Below are 20,178 nucleotides of genomic sequence, written 5' to 3'. Positions count from 1 at the left end.
TGATCATATATTCCACTGAGTGCGCATGTGTACGATGGCAGTAGTCTAGATAGTAGGCCTAGAAGATAAATAAGAAGAAACTCTGAAAATGTCATAACAATAGAGCTTGTTGAGCTTGTTGATGATAATTCCGATACATAATGCAGCATAGAGGTGCAAATGAATGGCTACTTCAACGAGTTTAGCCTATAGAATGGATCATATCAAATCTATCTCCGTGATAAGCCCAAAGGCAGTGCATGGTCAGATCTCCAATCTGCTTAATCCAAAAAGGACAGTGAGTAAAATACATAATGGTCAGAACAATAAATAGGCCTTTTTATATATAAATATAAAAAGTCAGCATTCCTCTAATAATATAATAATACAGTATGTGTGTGATGATACTATCAAGCATATAGATATAATGATGTAATAAGCAGCAACAAAAATACCCTTTGAAATCTGTGTTTCAGTACACATTCTCAAAATAGAAGCATCATTTACGATATGTCGATATAGGCCTAGTCATGGAGCACAACTGCTGATCTAGGACAAGCACTTTCACTTTTTGGCATCCGGGTGATGCGAATTTTCATCGAAATGTGCATTGAGATTCCACGTCACTGCATCGCTCTGCATCAGCTTTTTTTCAGAATATCATGAACCCCGTTTCGGGTCACGGGTGGCCGGGCAGATGTTGGGCTTCGACGCATTTCCAGCTAGCGAGGAAATGGAATAGCAATGTATTCAAACAATTCAAACAAATATAAACGTTCATATTATACTCAACTATCTAATTGCAGCGATATGATGTAAACATGAAATATATATTGCAATGAAAAAAGGCTTGTCATGCCCCATGAAAGTTTGTGTATGCCTGAGTTGTTGACGACCGAGTCCTGAAGCAAGTCATTCTGACACTGCCCTCACGTAACCACGCGCAGGATCACAGCGCCGGTATATAAGCGCCGTTGTTGACGTCAGCGGTCTCTTCCCTGCCTGTGCCTTCGTGAGGTGGGCAGTGTAATAAAGGATTCTTCCCTCAACTGAGTGAATCCAACGCCATCCGTCAACATGGTACGTTGTAACACTCATTTTATACATCTTCTGGGTTCGCCCTGGTGTTATGCTACCGTGGCGGACACTCTCGACGTGTTATGTCGGGGTTTAAACGGGTTGTGGGTCCTTATTGTTTCCGCTATGAACGCTGCGTATATCAAAACGGCCACCATTTTGAATTTCGGTTATTGTTGGAATTTTTTAGAAAATGAGAACTTTGCCTAGCCATGTGTGGTTAAGTATAGTTGTCAAGCCATAAACATGTTATCTCTAGATTTGAACTTGACAGCTGGGATTTTAATAAATTGCTGCCTCGGTCCATGACGGGATTATGCCAGGTTGTCTAGCCTTGGCTGTCGCAGCACAGCTCAATTTTAAACGGGACGGTAAATCCCAAACTCTGTTCCCTGCGTCAAACCAACGGTGCACAAACGGGGTTGCCGTGGTGGGACTACTGCACGGCTGTTAAAGTTGTAACTGCGTGTTGGTACTAAAAAAGACCGCTAGATGTTAGCCTCTGGCTCCAGGTCTGTACACGTGGCCTATTCATGACGTCTTGCCGGCTCGGGTTGAGGCCGGGCTGCCGGCTCCTGTGTGCCCCCCCTCCCCCGTCCCCCGTCCCTGTCCCCATCAACACGTTTCTTGGCATCGATCTGCTATCAACTTGTAACCCACATGAACGACCAGTGTTTGTCATTTTCCCCAAAGCGTCTTAACTACGTACCTCGTATTAAAATGTACATCGCAAATGGCGATTGCCTAACGCCCTTTTTGGGGCCTTTGTGCCAACTGCGACTAAATGCGGATTTTGTGTGTTGGACTGAATGTTAAGTGCCGGTGTTTGGTGCAATGAGAAGGCGTTTTCATTTTTTGGCTGCGTAGTTGGCCTATTTGTCGTTGACAGTAGAAGCTTCCAATCTTGACATATTTCTAGGAGTGCTGCGTCAGATATGCCCATGTCTCATACATGGCAGGCGGGCTCCAATCTGGAAGAACGGGGCGGATCACTCTATTCGCTTCGTATTTATCTCAACCAATCATGTCAGCATAGGCGAGGCCCTGTGGGCGCGTAATGGGCGAACACAAACTCCGCCTGACGTATACAGTAAAGTGTTACTAAATGTTGGTATTCAACATCTGGTAGACTGGCCACTGTATACATTTATTTAAGTCCCATTCTGAGGTCTTCATGCGCGAATGACGCGAATATCTTAAACCTGAAATGAGGATCGTTCAGTCTCCCTCCAGAAGTTTATGCTATAGTATAGTTGGAACCTGGATTCAAGATGCGTAATGCCCAAATATGTACAACAGAAGAGTCTGCACCATTTACCTGTACACGGGAATGGTCAATGTTCACTGAATGTTAATATTGAACACGAATTACAAACCAAGTTCTCCTGCTAATCCAAATCTAATTCCAACAGGTGAACTTTACAATAGACCAGATCCGGGCCATCATGGACAAAAAGGCAAACATCCGGAACATGTCTGTCATTGCCCACGTTGACCATGGAAAGTCCACCTTGACCGACTCACTGGTGTCCAAAGCCGGTATCATCGCCTCATCACGTGCTGGCGAGACCCGTTTCACGGATACCCGCAAAGATGAACAGGAGCGTTGCATCACCATCAAGTCCACGTGAGTGTCCTTACTAGCACTTGTGTTGTCATGGGGCTGCTCTGTTGTAAATGATGGATGATGTGGACCTGCACATATTACTCTGGTTCTGTCCTCCGAAGCACAAGATTAATATTCTATTTCTCTTCCTGCTGCAGCGCCATCTCTCTCTTCTACGAGCTGAGCGAAACCGACACCGCCTTCATCAAGCAGGGCATCAATGGCAATGGCTTTCTGATCAACCTCATTGATTCCCCCGGGCACGTTGACTTCTCCTCTGAAGTGACTGCTGCTCTCCGTGTCACTGATGGAGCCCTGGTCGTGGTGGACTGTGTGTCTGGTAAGGAAAATGGGCATTAATGCTGCCAAATGAGTATTGTGTATTTCTTTAATTGTTTGAATTGGTGGCACTAAACACCAACGTGTTGTGGGGTAACCAGGGATGAAGATGAGATTCTCTCATTGTCTATGGTAGCTAGATCAGCTGTTCTTTTCACCAGATGGACAAAGGATCAGTGACTACTTTCTATATAACAAAAGTTTTGTGTACCTGTACATGCCAACCCTTATCATTGTGCATTTCTTTTGTGCCGGGAACACAAAAGAAGGAGGAAAAAAAAAGAAAAAAAAAATTGGCAAAGACCACTTGACATGAATTGTGCATGAGCTTCGGTTATTAGTTAAAAGGGTGTTGAGACATTTTTCAAACCGGTTTGATAATTAGTTGCGGTTACAGTATGAATTAGAACGGATTCATACTGGGCTGTATGCTGCGCGTATCCAAGAAGACTAGCGGTACAATTACCATGAAATTACTTTTAAGGTGTGTATGGACAGTTTATTTCTGAAATGGACAGATTGTTATAGTTTAAAAGGGTTGTAGTATGAGGTGATTAAACCCTACTGGTAAAATCAGGAATCTATCTTAATCGTCAAATTTCTCTTACCAGGTGTCTGTGTGCAGACTGAGACTGTGCTGCGTCAGGCCATTGCCGAGCGCATCAAGCCTGTGCTGATGATGAACAAGATGGACCGTGCTCTGCTGGAGCTGCAGCTGGAGCCCGAGAGGCTTTACCAGACTTTCCAGCGCATCATTGAGTCAGTCAACGTCATCATCTCCACCTACGGAGAAGAGGACGGTGGCCCCATGGGCCTCATCTTCGTGAGTCTTTAGCTTCTTTTTTTTTTTTTTATGACTTGAAAAATGTAAAAATAAAAAAAAGTCTCAAACAATATGAACCCCCTCACAGATCGATCCAGTGATTGGAACCGTTGGCTTCGGCTCAGGCCTTCACGGTTGGGCCTTCACCCTCAAGCAGTTTGCAGAGAAGTTCATTGCCAAGTACGCCGCCAAGGGAGATCTGACACTCTCCCCAGAGGAGCGATGCAAGAAGGTCGAGGCTATGATGAAGAAACTGTGGGGTGAAAGGTAAATCCCTGCTGCAAACCCTGAGCTAAAAAGTCTAGTCATGTCCATAGTTCGACACAAAGCGTTATCTGATGCACTTATTCTTTTCAAGGTTCTTTGACCCCGAGACCAACAAGTTCACCAAGACCAGTGCTGGATCCAAGAACACTGTGCTGTCCCGTACCTTCGTCCACCTCATCCTGGACCCCATCTACAAGGTGATTCATTGATTGATTATTCATTAGTAAGAAAATTGCTTTGTTATGCTGTTGTGTAAGATGCCCCCAAGTTTTATTTGTTGTCTTGGTGCTGTAAATGTGTAATTGAAATTCCTGCAAGTGATGAGATAAACCATTCTTCACTTTGACCTGATTGTCTAGTGATGATAACCTTGACTCTGAGCATGGTACATTGTCATGGAATAACGTTGTTGCGATTACTGTGTCTGGCTTTCAACATTATGAACCTTTCCTCCATAGATGTTTGATGCCATCATGAACTTCAAGAAGGAAGAAGCAGCTGCCATGTTGGAGAAACTCGACATCAAGCTTGACAATGAAGACAAGGACAAGGAGGGCAAGCCCCTGCTGAAGGCCGTGATGCGTCGCTGGCTGCCAGCCGGAGAGGCTCTGCTTCAGATGATAGCCATCCACCTGCCCTCCCCCGTCACCGCCCAGAAATACCGTTGTGAGCTGCTCTATGAAGGACCTGGAGATGATGAGGCCGCCATGGGTAAGAAGATGAACCGTTCTAAATGTCATTTCAGTCCCAATGCATGACTTCATGGTGGGCTCCCATAACTGTAGAGTGACTTAAGAGTTGTGGTCTTGTAGCTGGCTTGACGATAGACCTTTTCTTCGCTTAGGTATCAAGAACTGTGACTCTGCCGCTCCCTTGATGATGTACATCTCCAAGATGGTGCCCACCACCGACAAGGGCCGCTTCTATGCCTTTGGACGTGTCTTCTCCGGAACAGTCTCCACTGGCTTGAAGGTTCGCATCATGGGACCCAACTACACCCCTGGAAAGAAGGAAGATCTCTACACCAAACAGATTCAGAGGTTTGGACTTCTTTTTTTTATTATTATTTTTTTTAAAGTAGTCAGCTAGTGGAACAGTATGATTCTCTTAAAAGTAACTATAGGAAACATCTGTTCTGCTACATCCATCCAGTCATTGGGAAGTGTTGTATTTTGCGTACCTTTGCTCGGACAAGCACGATGTCCCTCAAAGCTAAACATGGAGGAGATGCCCTGATTGGGCAGAAATTCACCAGGAGTTAGCAATGATATAAATAGGCTCACATGGAGGCATGCACTGTTGACTGAAACGATGATCTCAGCGAACATTTCACTAACTAATGGCCATTAATAACTAGTACAAATCTAAATGACTGCTCTTAAATCTTCCCTGCAGCACCTCTTTTTCTGCTGTTTGTATCCCCGAGCTTGTGTTTCATTGGGCAATTTCTTTTTCCAGGACCATTCTCATGATGGGGCGTTACACCGAGCCCATCGAGGATGTGCCATGCGGTAACATCGTCGGTCTGGTCGGAGTGGATCAGTACCTCGTCAAGACCGGAACCATCACCACCTTCGAAGCGGCCCACAACATGAGGGTGATGAAGTTCAGCGTGTCCCCTGTGGTCAGGGTGGCGGTGGAGGCCAAGAACCCCGCTGATCTTCCCAAGCTGGTGGAAGGCCTGAAGCGGCTGGCCAAGTCCGACCCCATGGTGCAGTGCATCATCGAGGAGTCCGGAGAGCACATCGTGGCTGGAGCCGGCGAGCTCCATCTTGAGATCTGCCTGAAGGATCTGGAGGAGGATCACGCCTGTGTTCCCCTCAAGGTAAACCGGACATGGATACGATCAGGGCAGGGATGTCATAAATATACGGCCTGTTAAGCCCATTGAGACTGTACCTGTGATTAAGGGCTATACAATTTTATTGAAATGGAATTAAAGATCAAATTTTGAAATGTATGCAGGATTTCATCTGGTTTGTGACTTCATTCTAATTGATTGTCTTTTTTGTTTGTTGCAGAAATCCGACCCCGTTGTGTCCTACAGAGAGACAGTCAGCGAGGAGTCCTCCATCATGTGTCTGTCCAAGTCGCCCAACAAGCACAACCGTCTCTTCATGAAGGCTCGTCCCTTCCCCGACGGTCTGGCCGAGGACATCGAGAAGGGAGATGTGACTCCCCGCCAGGAGCTCAAGGCCCGCGCTCGTTACCTCGTAGACAAATACGAGTGGGACGCCGGCGAGGCCCGTAAGATCTGGTGCTTCGGACCCGACGGAACCGGCCCCAACCTGTTGGTTGACGTCACCAAGGGAGTGCAGTACCTGAACGAGATCAAGGACAGCGTGGTGGCCGGCTTCCAGTGGGCCTCAAAGGAGGTTTGTTCATTTTTTAACGCTATGATCGTGTTATGTTATTTGTTGTTTAGGGATTGACCAATATGGATTTTTTTAGGGCCGATACAGATGTATATATATTTTTTCTTTCAATATTTGGAGCCGATAACAGCTTTTGCTCCCTCAATTAACATCCTAAAAATTACACAATAATAACAAATGTTACAAGTCTCCTTTTAAAAAAGGAACATTTATTGAACGGTCTGTAATTCCATGCCCGGGGGGGGGGGGGGGGGGATGAAGAAATGTACACATAAAAAACACAAATATCGGCCACCCGATATATCGGTCGATCACTAGTATCAACTTGTGCTGCACATAACAACCACACCCTTGGTAAACCTGTCTTTTTTTTTTTTTTTTTTTAATGTAAACCGCTCTACATCAGGAGTGTCCTGTAATGCATCTTGTGGATGTGTAACGTAACTCTGCCTTCTCCAGGGTGTCCTCTGTGAAGAGAACATGCGTGCCTGCCGTTACGATGTCCATGACGTCTCCCTGCATACTGATGCGATCCATCGTGGTGGTGGCCAGATCATTCCCACAGCCCGCAGGGTGCTGTATGCTTGCCAGCTTACGGCTGAGCCCAGACTCATGGAGCCTGTGTACCTTGTCGAGATCCAGGTATGGCCTCCTCAAACCGATTTTGAGTGTTCAAAGCCACGGGCGTTGTTGCTTGACTGATATCTGGCATTTATGTGACTGCAATAAAATGCAGCTCATCTGTCCGGTTGGCTGGTGCAGTCTTAGTGCTATATACAACTGAAATTCCTGCAAGTGATGAGATAAACCATTCTTCACTTTGACCTGAATGTCTAGTGATGATAACCTTGACTCTGAGCATGGTAGATTGTCTTGGAAGAAAGTTCCAACATTACAAACCTTTCTTCCATCGATGTTTGGTGCCATCATGAACTTCAAGAAGGAAGGCTGGTGCAGCGTTAATATTGAAGGATGCATATTAGACGGATTAGTTTTAAATGACATCGTAGATGTTGCCATGGATAATTGGTGTAAATCGCAGGACTGAAAAAAGACGCCTGCAGCTTAGTATACACGTCTAAACTGCTAAAACCAGCAAGTCATCTGCTTTTATATCTAATCATCTCTTGATAACTTTTGTTGGGTGACTGAGAATTGCATGGTTTTGCTAATGCTAGTTGGATGTGCTAACGCTGGCTGTGCGGTTTCTTTCAGTGCCCAGAGGCGGTCGTCGGTGGAATCTACGGCGTGCTGAACAGGAGGCGTGGCCATGTGTTCGAGGAGTGCCAAGTCATGGGAACCCCAATGTTCATTGTCAAGGCCTACCTGCCTGTCAACGAATCGTTCGGTAAGTCCCGTCCTGAAACACCTTTGACGTGAACACTGACTGTATCCCCAAATGCATTGGTGTTGCTCCAGCATTTTAATTCGGACAGGTAATTGCCCGACTGTAGGGCTGTCTCGATACGGTCTCTGACCTCTTCCGGTGTCTCTCCAGGTTTCACTGCTGACCTGCGCTCCAACACCGGCGGCCAGGCCTTCCCGCAGTGCGTCTTCGACCATTGGCAGATCCTCCCCGGTGACCCCAAGGACATCACAACCAAGCCTTTCCAGGTCGTCACCGACATCCGCAAGCGCAAGGGAATCAAGGAAGGAATCCCCATGCTGGACAACTTCCTGGACAAAATGTAAACTGATGCCACCATTCCCAGAAAGAACCATTTCATTTAATTACCTTCATGTTGGAGCAGGACTGTACAAATCATAATGAGCACTGTTTGCCAAATGGATTGAAATCACAAAAAAAAATGGTAAACCATAAATAAAGGAATAATAAAAATTGCATTGCTGTCCAGACTTTCTGTGGTGGGAGGTTGTTTGTACAAACCAAATTAATCATTGAGAGAATGTTGCTTTAAAAAATGTGGTTACTAATATGGAGTATTAGTATCCAACCTTAAAAAATGGTAACTCATTAAATGAATCTCTGCGCTGACTAATCAGACCACTTTCATAATAATAGTCAATGGGGTTGTAATCTGAATCAAACGGGACCACAGGTCACTACAGGTGTGTATGCTACTCGGTGAACCTAGTCGCTTCGAATTTCGCCGTCATGAAGATAAGGTTTCCGCTTTTGTCTACCGGTCGTTAATGGCCCCAGGATAAACTAACTTGCAAACTGGTCAGAATTGAAGCAGTGGGTGTTTGTGGAGTCACAGGGCTGCCAGGCGAGGTAATGTCCAGCTCAACATAAGCCTATAATGAGGGTTGGAAGTCTATCACATAAATCTATAATCCATAGTGAATATCGATTTACAAATAGAGCGATGCTTGGTTGACTACATCACGAGATTCATTACCAACGGTGGTATGCACCCTCTCGGCTAGTACAATATCCCGAAAATATTGTCTTGGATGTTTGGCGAAAATAAAAGCACTTCTGGGTGAAAGTATTATTTATCCTATATTTAGGTCCCCCTTAGTTTCTTTATTTTTTATCTTTTCTGTTCATGTCTCATGTCTGATCGACTTGCCTCCGAAGTCGACATCGCCTATTTGAACCTATTTGTAAGAAAAGCAAGGAATTTGATATTTTAGCTGGGGTATATTTTCACTGAAAGCATGGGATAAAAAAGACATTGGTTTGTGTCCGTTATCAGTTAGGAATGACGTGTCTTTAAGGATTTTGTGTTTAGATCGTATCTACTCTTTAAAACTAAACTCAAACTTCCAAATAGTGTAAATGATGAGAGGGATGCTCTTGACCTATCCTATTCCCTCACAAAGAATCGTGAAGAACCGTGTATACTAAGCCACAACACCTGCACATATTCTTGACTGATGGGCCTGATTTAAACACGTCTCTACATCATACAAATCCTGTGTAATACAGTAATCTGACAACTGTCAGAGGGGCAGTAATGCTATGGTCTGCAAGTGCTAATATTGAATGTGAATGCGTTGAATACGTTTTGTAATATAATATGCCTATACACGGCCATAGGCATACAGCATAAATGCTCATCTTTATTCCAAATGTTCAGGGCTCGAAGGGAATTGCGAATTAGGTTTTACAGGCCATATAAACGGTCTACCTCACTGTTTCAGTTTGCATCTTTTTTGAATAATAATGAATTATTCTTTGACTGCCTACAAAAAAAATAATGCTATCAAAAAACACTCTCCAATGGAGTAGTTCTCGAAGTTCTCCAGATAGGAGCCATCTTGGATCTGTCGCCCCGGTGCGTAAAAGCAGTTCCGAGCACAAAGACACCACGATTAGACCGTTAGAACAATAACATCCATTCTTGGTTCGGTAAAAGTGTGGAAAAAATGGTACCCTCTTATTTTTCCTCTTTTTATGGTTTGAGATAATTGAATACCATGACGAGGGCTATAGGATAATCTAGTTTAATCTGTGTAACCTAAAATATTGAGCAAGTTAGAAAACTTGAGTTTCCAACTATGCACTCAGTTGGACCACTATTCGACACCATTATTTACTATTATTTGAATTTTAAGAACAAAAACGACCGTTGCCTGTGCCATAACAAGTACGTTTAATTCACATTAAACGCACATTATAATTTAATGGATAATTTAGCGTTTCCTTGTCTATTTAATTACAACATCCCAAACCGTCGGATGTGCATTGACATCCAGCCAAACCTCGATCGGCATATAAACAAAACTAATTTAGATATACTTCAACATATGGTTAATTTAAGTACCTTTAATACAATTTTTAAAAAGTGTGCAAATGACCACTCCGTTATGCAAGTCCCTTACTTGAATAACGTGCATGTAAAGCGCGTGCACGTTCAGAGGGGAACAAGGTGGGGGATGGGGGTGAGCAACCAATCAACACCAAGCTCTGCCTCAGCCAATCACATTGCAGTTACTCTTCCTGCTTGGTCGAGAGGTTCATGATAGGGTAAGTAATAAACATTTAGATTAAAAAAGTATAAAGATTATTACGAAGAAAACGCTTTACAGATTGAAAACAATTATCACACTTCAGATATACATTGTGGTTTGTGCATTTTCCCTCTGTGGGAAGAAAGATCGATTACCATTTTACCTATTGTGCATATTATACGTGCCATGCGAACAGCGTAGTATGAGCCAGCCAACCGGCTAGGCTCGTTTGGTTAGCCTCCCATCATGAAGTTGCTATCAAGTCTTTAATTATAAGAAAATATCCCGCTGTTAAGTTATCAAAGCAACGCACACACGGGCGCTCTTAAAAGATGACTGTTCTAACATGTAGGTGATTGTGCTCCACCACACATCCAGTGTCAATATTTTACTCTTGCATAATGTATCCCATCGCATAAATTGAACGGCCTATTTTGCAGTTGTCTTGTTTGCTTTCTGTTTGGACGCAGGATATGGGCGGCGTGAAACAGGAACAGGGCGAAGGAACGCAGGCCAAGGGACCAAACGCGTCTGATCCAGTCCATGATGAGGTGACTATTTGGGACACCTTATTTCAGAAAATAATTAGCAATCTAATAATAATAATAATGCACAGCAGTGAACATTCTTGACATGTGCTATTTTTAGTTGTTTTTTCTTCTACACTTTTTTTTGTAAACAAGTCTAGCTTTACTTTGTATGATTGCTTTGAATAATATTGATGCTATTGTGCCAATGCAGGAGAAACAGTCACAATGGTGGCACAATGGCCTTCATGATAATAATACTAATAATAGTATTGTCAATCTCCCACATGTACAGCCAAGGAAGAGAGGCTGGCCCAAAGGAAAGAAAAGGAAGAAGGTTCTTCCTAATGGGCCCAAAGCACCGGTAACCGGTTATGTCCGGTTCCTAAATGAACGCCGAGAGCAGATGCGGGCCCAATACCCTGATTTGCCATTCCCAGAAATCACTAAGAGGCTTGGGGCAGAGTGGAGTCGGTTGGTCCCTATCGACAAGCAGGTAATCTTCCAGATATCTGCACACCTGTCTCTGTCTTGTATCTGGGTGCTGATATACAACCAAATTTCACGACACAAGATACTCCCATATAGCACACATACCTGAATCTATTGAGGTTAACCGAAGGTCTTTCAATAGTTGCCAGTCTCTGAAATTGTTACTCACCCTAATGGATGAGGGTGGGATATTATTAATATCTTTAGCCGTGACCGATGAAGAATGAGCGAATGGGGTTTGTCCCGCAGCGCTACCTTGATGAGGCGGAGCGGGAGAAGGCCCAATACGCCCGAGACCTGAAGGAGTATCAGCAGACGGAGGCCTACCAGATCACCAGTGCTAAGATCCAGGACAAGAAGGTCAAGAAAGGTAAACACATCTTGATGATGGCGTTCCATTGGCTCGTCTCCGCCCCCTTTCCCTTGAGCCCTCCTCACAACAAAAAGGAACGTTGATGCGTTCTTTAAGGAACGAGACAGAGTGAGGGAGAGAGCAGAAAAATAGCGGAATATTTTCAAATATGAAAAATGAAATGCATCCCGTCCTTTGCTCCCTCCCTCCATAAGTTCCGCTCCACCGTGGAGAATTGTTGCATTTCTACACTTGTGATTGTCCTGCACAATGGATGCCCCGAACCAGGCAGGGCAGAGATGCCTTCGGTGGCCAGAGATGAGCCGCCGAAACGGAAACGGTTTTGTGCTGCAGCCGCGCTCAGTCAACCGGAGCAGATGTTTCACCAGAGCTTTCTCTCACTAGTAGCCGACAGATGGCTATTGCAATAATGAATAAAATATGAATTATAGCTCTTAAATTGTACCAAAATCACACTAAAATCAATCTTTGTGATTAATAGTTGAAAATATGAAATAGTGAACTTATGTTGTCGATTCCAATGTCTTTATTTCGTCCAGATGTTATTTTTTTAGAAGTTTGGCCCTGTAGCAGTTACAATTGTGTTGTAAATGTGTATTGTGTGCTTTGCTTGTTCTCAGCCACCCTTGTTGGTCACTTTGGATACGAGTGTCTGATAAAGGATTGAATGTGATGTAAGTGCATGGCAGCTAACCTTTGTTTTCTCTGTTCAGAGGACCCGCCCTCGGTGATCATCAACACGAGCTCAGGATCCGGGATACAAAGGGTACATTCACTGTTCTTCTCTATGATGTTGTCCAGTGGCCTCTCTGACCTGGCTGAGAAATATCTCAATTGTATTTCTTCATTTGTCTCTCTAGGCGCCTGACATGTCCAGCCGGTTTGATATCCCTATTTTCACAGAAGAGTTTCTGGACCAGAATAAAGGTATGCACTTGAAAGAATGGTCTTCTGGTTTGTTGAGTAAGCTGTCATGTGTAGAGAGACAAGGGTCCCATCTATAAATTATGGATGGGGTAAAAAAAGTAGAATCATTTCTCAACTAGGCAAAAATATTAACACACGCCTGCATCAACAGTTGAAGTCAATTTCAGATTCATACTTAGTCCAATGCCTCACTCTTTCTGGTTAAAATTCATATTTTACCTTTTAACTTGCCTGGAAATCCAGACCCACATCTAGAAAGCTGTAGGGTCTGTCTCAACGAGTAATGAAAATGGCCCAACTCGAGGGGTGGAACCAAGCATGCATTTGAAAATATCACTGCACGCAATTGGATAACACTACGAGCAATCAGAAGAATACAAGGGGTGACGTATCCAGACCAGCAGAGCTAACCAATAGATAAGACTCTTGCCGTATACAATCGGCAAAACAGCAACGCTTTTGGCCCGCCTATATCAGATACACCGATGTGATTGGTTAATGTTCTGGGCCAGGGGAATCGGGGAGTGAGTTTATTGCTCGTTCCCAGAGTGAGTCGCTGAGCAAATTCAAAACGTGCTCTCGCGAGAACTGGATTTCCAGGGTACTTTTAACTGAAGAAGGGCTACTCAAATGTGATTCAGAATTTTCTTCTAATATACCGTGACATAATACAGTTACCCTCCGGCAGTTGAAAATACAGTGATTTGAATTTGAGTTAATACCGCCCCCACACCTACAACACAGACGTAGATGCAGATTGTATCATCATGAAAACAATAGAGAAACAAATACGCATGTACGTGAAGGAGGAGAATATGTCCGTTCCAAAGTTTGAGTCTGCTCATCCTGACCTCCTTTCCTCCGTCTGGGGCCCCCAGCGCGCGAGGCCGAGCTGCGGCGGCTGCGCAAGGCCAACGTGGAGTTTGAGGAGCAGAACGCGGTGCTGCAGCGACACATCAAAGACATGTGCAGCGCCAAGGACCGGCTGGAGGTGGAGCTGGGCCAAGACGAGCTCCGCACCCAGGCCCTGCACAAGCACCTGCTGGCCATCAAGCACACGCTGGTCAGCAGCCTCTCCTCGGTCGCCCTGCCAGGTGAGCAGCCCGACCGCCCCCCCCCCCCCCCCCCTCGTTCAGACCCAAAGAATAGTGCAGGTCTCGTTCCATTTATGGCCGTCTATTGACCTTGAAGTCATTCGGCAGGGGGCTTTATCCTTATGTACTTATAGATTGCGTTCAGATAAATGGGAGCAGGTAATCGTAGGGATCCTGCTCAAGGTTGTGGGCTCACTGGAGGTCGAACCCTGAAGCTTATGGCCGGGTGTCCAAAAGCGTGCACGGCTGCCTGGAGTGTGAACGATAGCAGAGTAGCACTTTGGTCTTTTGGAATCGAGAAGAGGCGGTGAGCACGGTGGACCCCATGGCGGCAAGTATCGCCTAGAAGACTCTCCTCGCAAAGACCAAAGGGCTATACTGCTATTGTGTTAACACTTTACAATAAGGCAACATTAATGAACCACTTATTCTTTTAAGTTGATGGAGTAATAACGTAAACTTAGTTAATTAACAGTTTAATAATGTGTCTCATAATCCTCTACTTATTGTACGCATGTTTAATAACATAATAACAAGGTTCATGTTAACCAAGGTATTCATTTATATATTATTGAATAGGGTCCTAACCCCTTTGCAAATTCTGTAGAATAATGCATTTTACTACATTAACCTTATTGTAAAATGTTACCGCTGTTGTTTACATTGGTTGCAGGTGCCACCGATATATATTCTTTATGACGATGATGATATTGGTGACGGATGTTTTAGTCAAGCCAGGAAAGACGTGTATGATGGTGTGATCACCCAGACCGGTGTATGTTTTAGTTAAGGTAAAGGACCACACGGTTTCTCCTCAGGCACCGGTGAAACCCCCTCCATGGGCTCCCTGGACTCCTACCTGAGCCGTCTGAGTGGGGTGCTGGAGAGCAACCCTGTGAAGCACCGCACCCTGCTCAACCAGGTGCGGGACGTCCTGTCTCACCTGGACAGGTAACCCAAGGCTTTTTGAAGTGCTAGTTGATTTTACATTTACATTTGCATTTTGGGTATTTAGCAGACACTTTTATCCAAAGTGACTTACAGTAAGTACATTTGTCAGAAGGAAGAGAAACAACAATATATCGCTGTCGGTACAGTAAGGATGTTCATAGAACCAAGTGCCAAGCACTAACAATCACTAGGTTAACCCGTTCCCCGTATACAACAAAGACAGCTAGGATATGATGCTACACAATGGCAAGTACTATTTTGAAGTTCAAGGACGTACAACATACTAGGGATGTCACGATACCAGAAATTTAGTAGTCGATACCAATACCAGTGAAATTCCATGATTCTCGATACCCAATTCGATACCACGGTCAAAAACAAAACAATAAATCCCATGTACTTTATTTATTAAAAACATTTAAACATTACAAAAAACAGTGGCACTGGCATGTAGCCTTCAAGTAATGAATAAAAAGAAACCACTATTAACATTACAAAAAAGAACAGTGGCATGTAGCGTTCAAGTAATAATAATAATTTAAAAAAAGAATACGCGCTGAAAGCAGGCAGTCATGCAGCTATGCGGCTCGCGTTTACACTTGCATGCATGGCGGGGTTTAAAACATAACTTCCAACCTAATATTAAGTAATATAACGCAGGTGCGCAAAGCAGCCACAGGAGACGCCAACATTGTTTTCAACCGCTCGGTACCGCGCCGTATTAATTACCAAGTTTTGAAAAGAAAAAGTATTTGAAGCGAATAAGCAACGCTGTTTTTGATTTGTTTATTTGGTTTTGAACGAATAATTTTGGATGCATGCATCGGCTTTGAGTTGGTTTGTTTACTTTGAAATTGCATACGCTCGCAACACACACGCACACGCGCACACGCACGCACGCACACATTCACCGCCGCAACTACTACAACCTGCCGATCTTCAATCAAAACAACATCAAGTAAGTGATGCCGAACGCAGTCGTACCATGCGTGTTTAGAAGCACAACATTGAAACGGGTCCCGTCTGAAACAGTCGCGCGGCGCATCGTTCCAAACGCAAAGTACTTCCAGACACGACTCTTGCTATTCTTTTTATCGACGAGTCGAGGCGGAGCCGTCGCACTCGCTGCAGCTGCAGTTGCCGTCTTCCATGTTCCCGTGTAGGTGTATATGCTGCCCACGTGACGTCCAGAGGAATTGCATCCTCGGTACCTACGGTACTAAGAAAAACGAGTACCGTCACGTTTTTTGTGAATTTTGGTATCGACTTGGTACCGAAGTATCGGTTCTCGTGACATCCCTACAACATACATACAAGTGCGTGAGAGGGGTATTGTGGGGTAAGGGGAGAGGCTATGTAGAGTCCAGGTAGAACTCTGAACAACTCTGACTTTACATAGAATGGGCACATCCAATCGTGTATGAAAGCCTTTATCTTCAAATCTCGTGTTAAGTCTGGACTAGGAGAGCTGGGACTAATCGCCATTCCTTAATGATATTCCAGTGAGAAACTATGAAGAGAGCAGCGCCACAATGTCCCGTACGAGTCCACGGAGAAGGAAGAGGAGGCAGCAGCATCAGCGACAGCGGGGGTCGGGGCCAGTCCGGAGCCTTCTGAGGGGAACATTGTGGCTGACCACGGCAGGGACAATAAAGCAACGTTTTTTTTAACCACATGTGCTGCACACATGGCATCAGTCCGCCTCCCATGGTATGTGACGTGCATACGTGGAATGTGAACGCCGTGAACAGTGTTGTCTGTCAGTGTACGTGGCCGCTGTGTCTGTGGGGAAGCATGCAGCATTGCACGGTTCAGCTCACGCAGGAGAGGTCGGTTTGCTGGAGCTGTGATGAGCTGCTAAACATAACGCGCTAAACGTAAAAAAAAAAAAAAAAAACGATCGATTTTTATTATTTCTTAAATAGCTCTGCTTGTGGTATTAGGTGTTAGCAGTGAACCTATCTTCATAGTCTGTGCACAGCACAGCCTGTTGAATACAGGCCCAGCCCTTGTAATCACCTTAGAGTAACTAATGTGTAGTTGGCATACGTCCCTGAGGGCTATACCTCAAAGCAATATATAGCGGTCAGCTGTGTCACGTTGAAATGATTCCCCCCCCACCCCCCCGCAGCATACATTGGAACAAATTACAGGGTGAATGCTCATTATTTACAGGGTGAATGCTCATTATTTAGTGCTTAACCCTGAGGGTGAGTTGTTGAATGACCAAATATTGTTCTTATATTCCTGTGAGATGGTGGACATAAAAGTGGTAGGCTGTTGGCGTCATGCATGAGATCCTGTGGGATTCTCTGAATTTATATTTGTCAAGATTATTTGTATCATCTGTCGACCTATTCAGTTAAATCAATGCATCTATTTGTAATAAAATAACAGTTATTTTTTTCTGTGCAATTTAGAGTTCCTTCAATGTGTTCCTTACTGTGCATTTATCCATTATTACAGTGATGTAGTTCAATCTGGCACAATAGCTCAATAGCTCAACAGCAGTTTCCAATTATAAACCGTTGATTGGACAACAACAAGTAGAAACCTTTTTCCGTTTCACAACATGAAAGGCATGACAGGGAAGGGATACAATTAGACGGATGGCGACGCGTAACCATAGTTTTGATAATTTGTTAAAATGACATGTTGACACAAGACATTATGTTTAGTCCAAAGTGCAATCGTCAGAGACGCTCGAGTTATTGCGTTAAATTTCTTTGAGCGTCCCTTCCACAGTGCCTTTAAGCAAGGCATTGTTATTGTGTTGAAGAGACGTGGATCCAAACCTGATCATCATGTGCTCCATCACTAGAGGTAGCTATTGTTCCACGCTAGACGCCGTATAGGAACTCGAGTTTTAACTTCCAATTTCATATCAGTGAAATTGGAAGTTAATCATCAAGCTTCAATTGGACATCAGTTTAAAATAAATGACTGGTCTAAAACATGGCTTATTTGCATTAAATTAAATATTATAGTTTATTAGAAAAAAATAACTACAGGTTTCAGGGAAATGCCCACATTGTGATATTACCCATTCGTATTTCAAAATGTACAAAAAAAAAAGATTATATATATATATAACTCTTATATTTTAAGTGAATGATCGCGAATGCACAACTTGGACAGGGTGGAGTACATTCAGGTATTTCCAGTAGTAGCCAGCTTGATCCCCTCCCCACCGCGCTGACGTCACTCAGTAGCTGTTCTCGCAGCACTGGTGCTGAAGCTGAACAAGATGGCTGTGTGTAGGGGAGCGGACAGCTGGGATTAGGGGGTGGGGGGTATAGTCATTGATTCCGGCGGATAAAATATAATTTCAACTCCAATATCCGAAAGACTCGTGTCTAGTCTTGCGCGACAAGGAATCAGTTTGGTCGTCAATGGGACGAGGCGTAAAAGGGCCAAGCAGTCGTAACGGCGGACCTCCCCGTTACGAAAAGGGTGTTGTAGCCTCCAGACTATTACAGGAAAAAACATTCCTGTGAAGAAACCCGTGAACGACTATAGGCTCATTGGAGAGATGTCATTGTTGTGTGTCGGTGGTAAGTAGACTCTACATTGTTTTAGCCCTTTAACCCGCTGGTCATTCCGACAGCCACATGCCTGTGAGGGTGTCTTGAGCTTTGGGATTAATTTACGCGTTGTTTTAACTTTTTAAGATTTCAGATTTTATCATTGCTTTTGGTTTGTAGGCAGATATATATATTTTTTTAAATCAGATTAGAGAAAAAATTATCACAAAACACATCTAGGCCTATGAGCACACAAATGGCAAATGTACTTGGAACCATATTTGTCCAGCTTCGTTTAAATGTGGGGATATCCATTGGATATCCTATCATAAGTTCATTATTACTTTTATTGACAGCTGTGTCGGACGTTGAAGTTGTCGGCTGTCGGTTGGTAATGCTTTAAGATATTTCAACATTTTTTCGTGACTATTGTTTCATCCTCACTTTAGTTAGCTGCTCGTGCGTAATTGCGCATATCAAAAGCGTGCCGGCTGTAGGTCAAAAGCGTGCCGGCTGTAGGCCTGTGGGTTTTATAAAGGGTTCTGAACCGTATGTTTACCCGTCCTCTCCCAAAGAATGAGGATTAAGTAGTAGCCTTGCTTGTGTTCAATGGGTGAATTGGACGTTGTTTGCGTGGAGGTGTTGATGCGCTGTGTCTTGGTGTTGTTTTGATGTTTGATGTTGCTGATGTTGCCTCTGGAGGGGAAGTCAACAGAGATTGGGTCTCCAGTGTCTTAGGTGCAATCCATCTGTAAATAACCACAAGGGACCTTAATGTGGCTGTTGTCACTGTATGATGATGTATTTTAACAAGCTACACTAATAATAACACCCATGTTCATTTTCACTACATACATCGATTGTTACACTGATAATGGCCGTTTAAAGTGTGTAGTTGGCAACATGAGACTGATGACAGCAATGAGAAAAGTCATTGTAGGTCCTTTGTCCATGGCATGTGTTGGCATAGCAACCATTTTTTGAATTGTGACCATTTGCCAGTGAAATGTTTGATTGTCCTATTAGTTCAGGTGTATTATGGTGCTCCTCAATGTCTGTATGGTTCATACTTTATCTAGGATGTGTGATCAAGTAAATACTGTCTCAATGCAGGAGTCATTATTCCCAAAGGAAAAGCCCTCATATTGCATTGACTGCTTTTGTACGTTTCTGTGTGTGTGTGTGTGTGTGTGTGTGTGTGTGTGTGTGTGTGTGTGTGTGTGTGTGTGTGTGTGTGTGTGTGTGTGTGTGTGCGCACGCACACGTGTGTGTAGACCAGTGTGTAAACCAGAATTTGATATCATGAGCAAACAAAGGCGACTGAGCAGGTGGCCATTTTCATGTCCACTGCCCGAGTGTAGCATTAACCAGTATGGATAACCCCCCCCCCCCCTGACCACCACAGCTTCCACCACCGTCCCCACGGATCAACAACAGGCCCCTATAGGATCACAGACCTCATTAACAACGCGTCTTCTCACCGATCTAACATCAGCAATGCATAGTTGATTCACGATCAATGTGTCCAAGGATCATGTTATGATGTCTATGGAAGCAGTGATTTATTCCTTCATGTCGAATGTACAAATGAAAACGTGGAAGGTAAGATTATTCACAAATGAGGTTCTAGCCCGAGTCGTCCTCGGTCACCATTTCATTCATCAGATGATCGCCTTAATCGTTTGTTTTCGGCTGTCGGAACATCTGCTCTGAAACGCTCAGATCTTGATTGATTGATGGATTTTATTTGACAATGTTTGATATCAAATATGAAACTCTGTGTCATACATTCAAATACATAAATAGTCAGGGATGACCCAACAAAGCCCAAAGGCTTATTTCCTTGTGGTCCCTTGTAAACGGTTCATGGGAAAATCAATGAAGCGAAAGCCCCCCTTAACCC

The 20,178-nt window shown here is 44.1% G+C and overlaps 3 protein-coding genes and 2 non-coding genes across 5 annotated transcripts in view; all 5 read left to right on the top strand.

Annotated features, from left to right (window-relative positions):
- Positions 1 to 961: 961 nt before the first annotated feature.
- LOC311353328 (elongation factor 2b) lies at positions 962 to 8,309 on the top strand. The gene is made up of 13 exons (XM_084473200.1): positions 962 to 1,059; positions 2,469 to 2,683; positions 2,821 to 3,002; positions 3,613 to 3,824; positions 3,913 to 4,091; positions 4,183 to 4,288; positions 4,550 to 4,802; positions 4,936 to 5,131; positions 5,550 to 5,916; positions 6,113 to 6,466; positions 6,926 to 7,108; positions 7,682 to 7,814; positions 7,965 to 8,309. Exons 1-13 carry the CDS (start codon positions 1,057 to 1,059, stop codon positions 8,156 to 8,158), a joined length of 2,577 nt encoding a protein of 858 aa, XP_084329326.1. The 5' UTR covers positions 962 to 1,056; the 3' UTR covers positions 8,159 to 8,309.
- LOC311353749 (small nucleolar RNA SNORD37) lies at positions 4,405 to 4,473 on the top strand. The gene has a single exon (XR_014637123.1). It is a non-coding gene; the product is annotated as a small nucleolar RNA SNORD37 (small nucleolar RNA).
- LOC311353747 (small nucleolar RNA SNORD37) lies at positions 7,258 to 7,326 on the top strand. The gene has a single exon (XR_014637121.1). It is a non-coding gene; the product is annotated as a small nucleolar RNA SNORD37 (small nucleolar RNA).
- Positions 8,310 to 10,384: 2,075 nt separating the features above from the next.
- On the top strand, positions 10,385 to 16,877 carry hmg20b (high mobility group 20B). Its single transcript, XM_084472905.1, has 9 exons — positions 10,385 to 10,403; positions 10,858 to 10,938; positions 11,210 to 11,410; positions 11,656 to 11,776; positions 12,493 to 12,545; positions 12,640 to 12,706; positions 13,585 to 13,800; positions 14,619 to 14,751; positions 16,255 to 16,877. Exons 2-9 carry the CDS (start codon positions 10,861 to 10,863, stop codon positions 16,265 to 16,267), a joined length of 882 nt encoding a protein of 293 aa, XP_084329031.1. The 5' UTR covers positions 10,385 to 10,403; positions 10,858 to 10,860; the 3' UTR covers positions 16,268 to 16,877.
- Positions 16,878 to 17,872: 995 nt separating this feature from the next.
- The window catches only part of unc13a (unc-13 homolog A (C. elegans)), a gene marked incomplete at both ends in the record, with an annotated part of 35,019 nt that continues 32,713 nt past the window's right edge, over positions 17,873 to 20,178 (top strand). Inside the window, 1 exon segment of the mRNA XM_084473497.1 lies at positions 17,873 to 17,905. Within this exon segment, the coding sequence (XP_084329623.1) occupies positions 17,873 to 17,905 (33 nt within the window).

This window comes from Micromesistius poutassou (genome assembly GCF_964030765.1).
Source record: "Micromesistius poutassou genome assembly, chromosome: 9".
In the NCBI taxonomy this organism is placed as follows: Eukaryota; Metazoa; Chordata; class Actinopteri; order Gadiformes; family Gadidae; genus Micromesistius; species Micromesistius poutassou.
The sequence above is the reverse complement of the archived record's forward strand: the minus strand, read 5'-3'. Positions and strand labels throughout refer to the sequence as shown.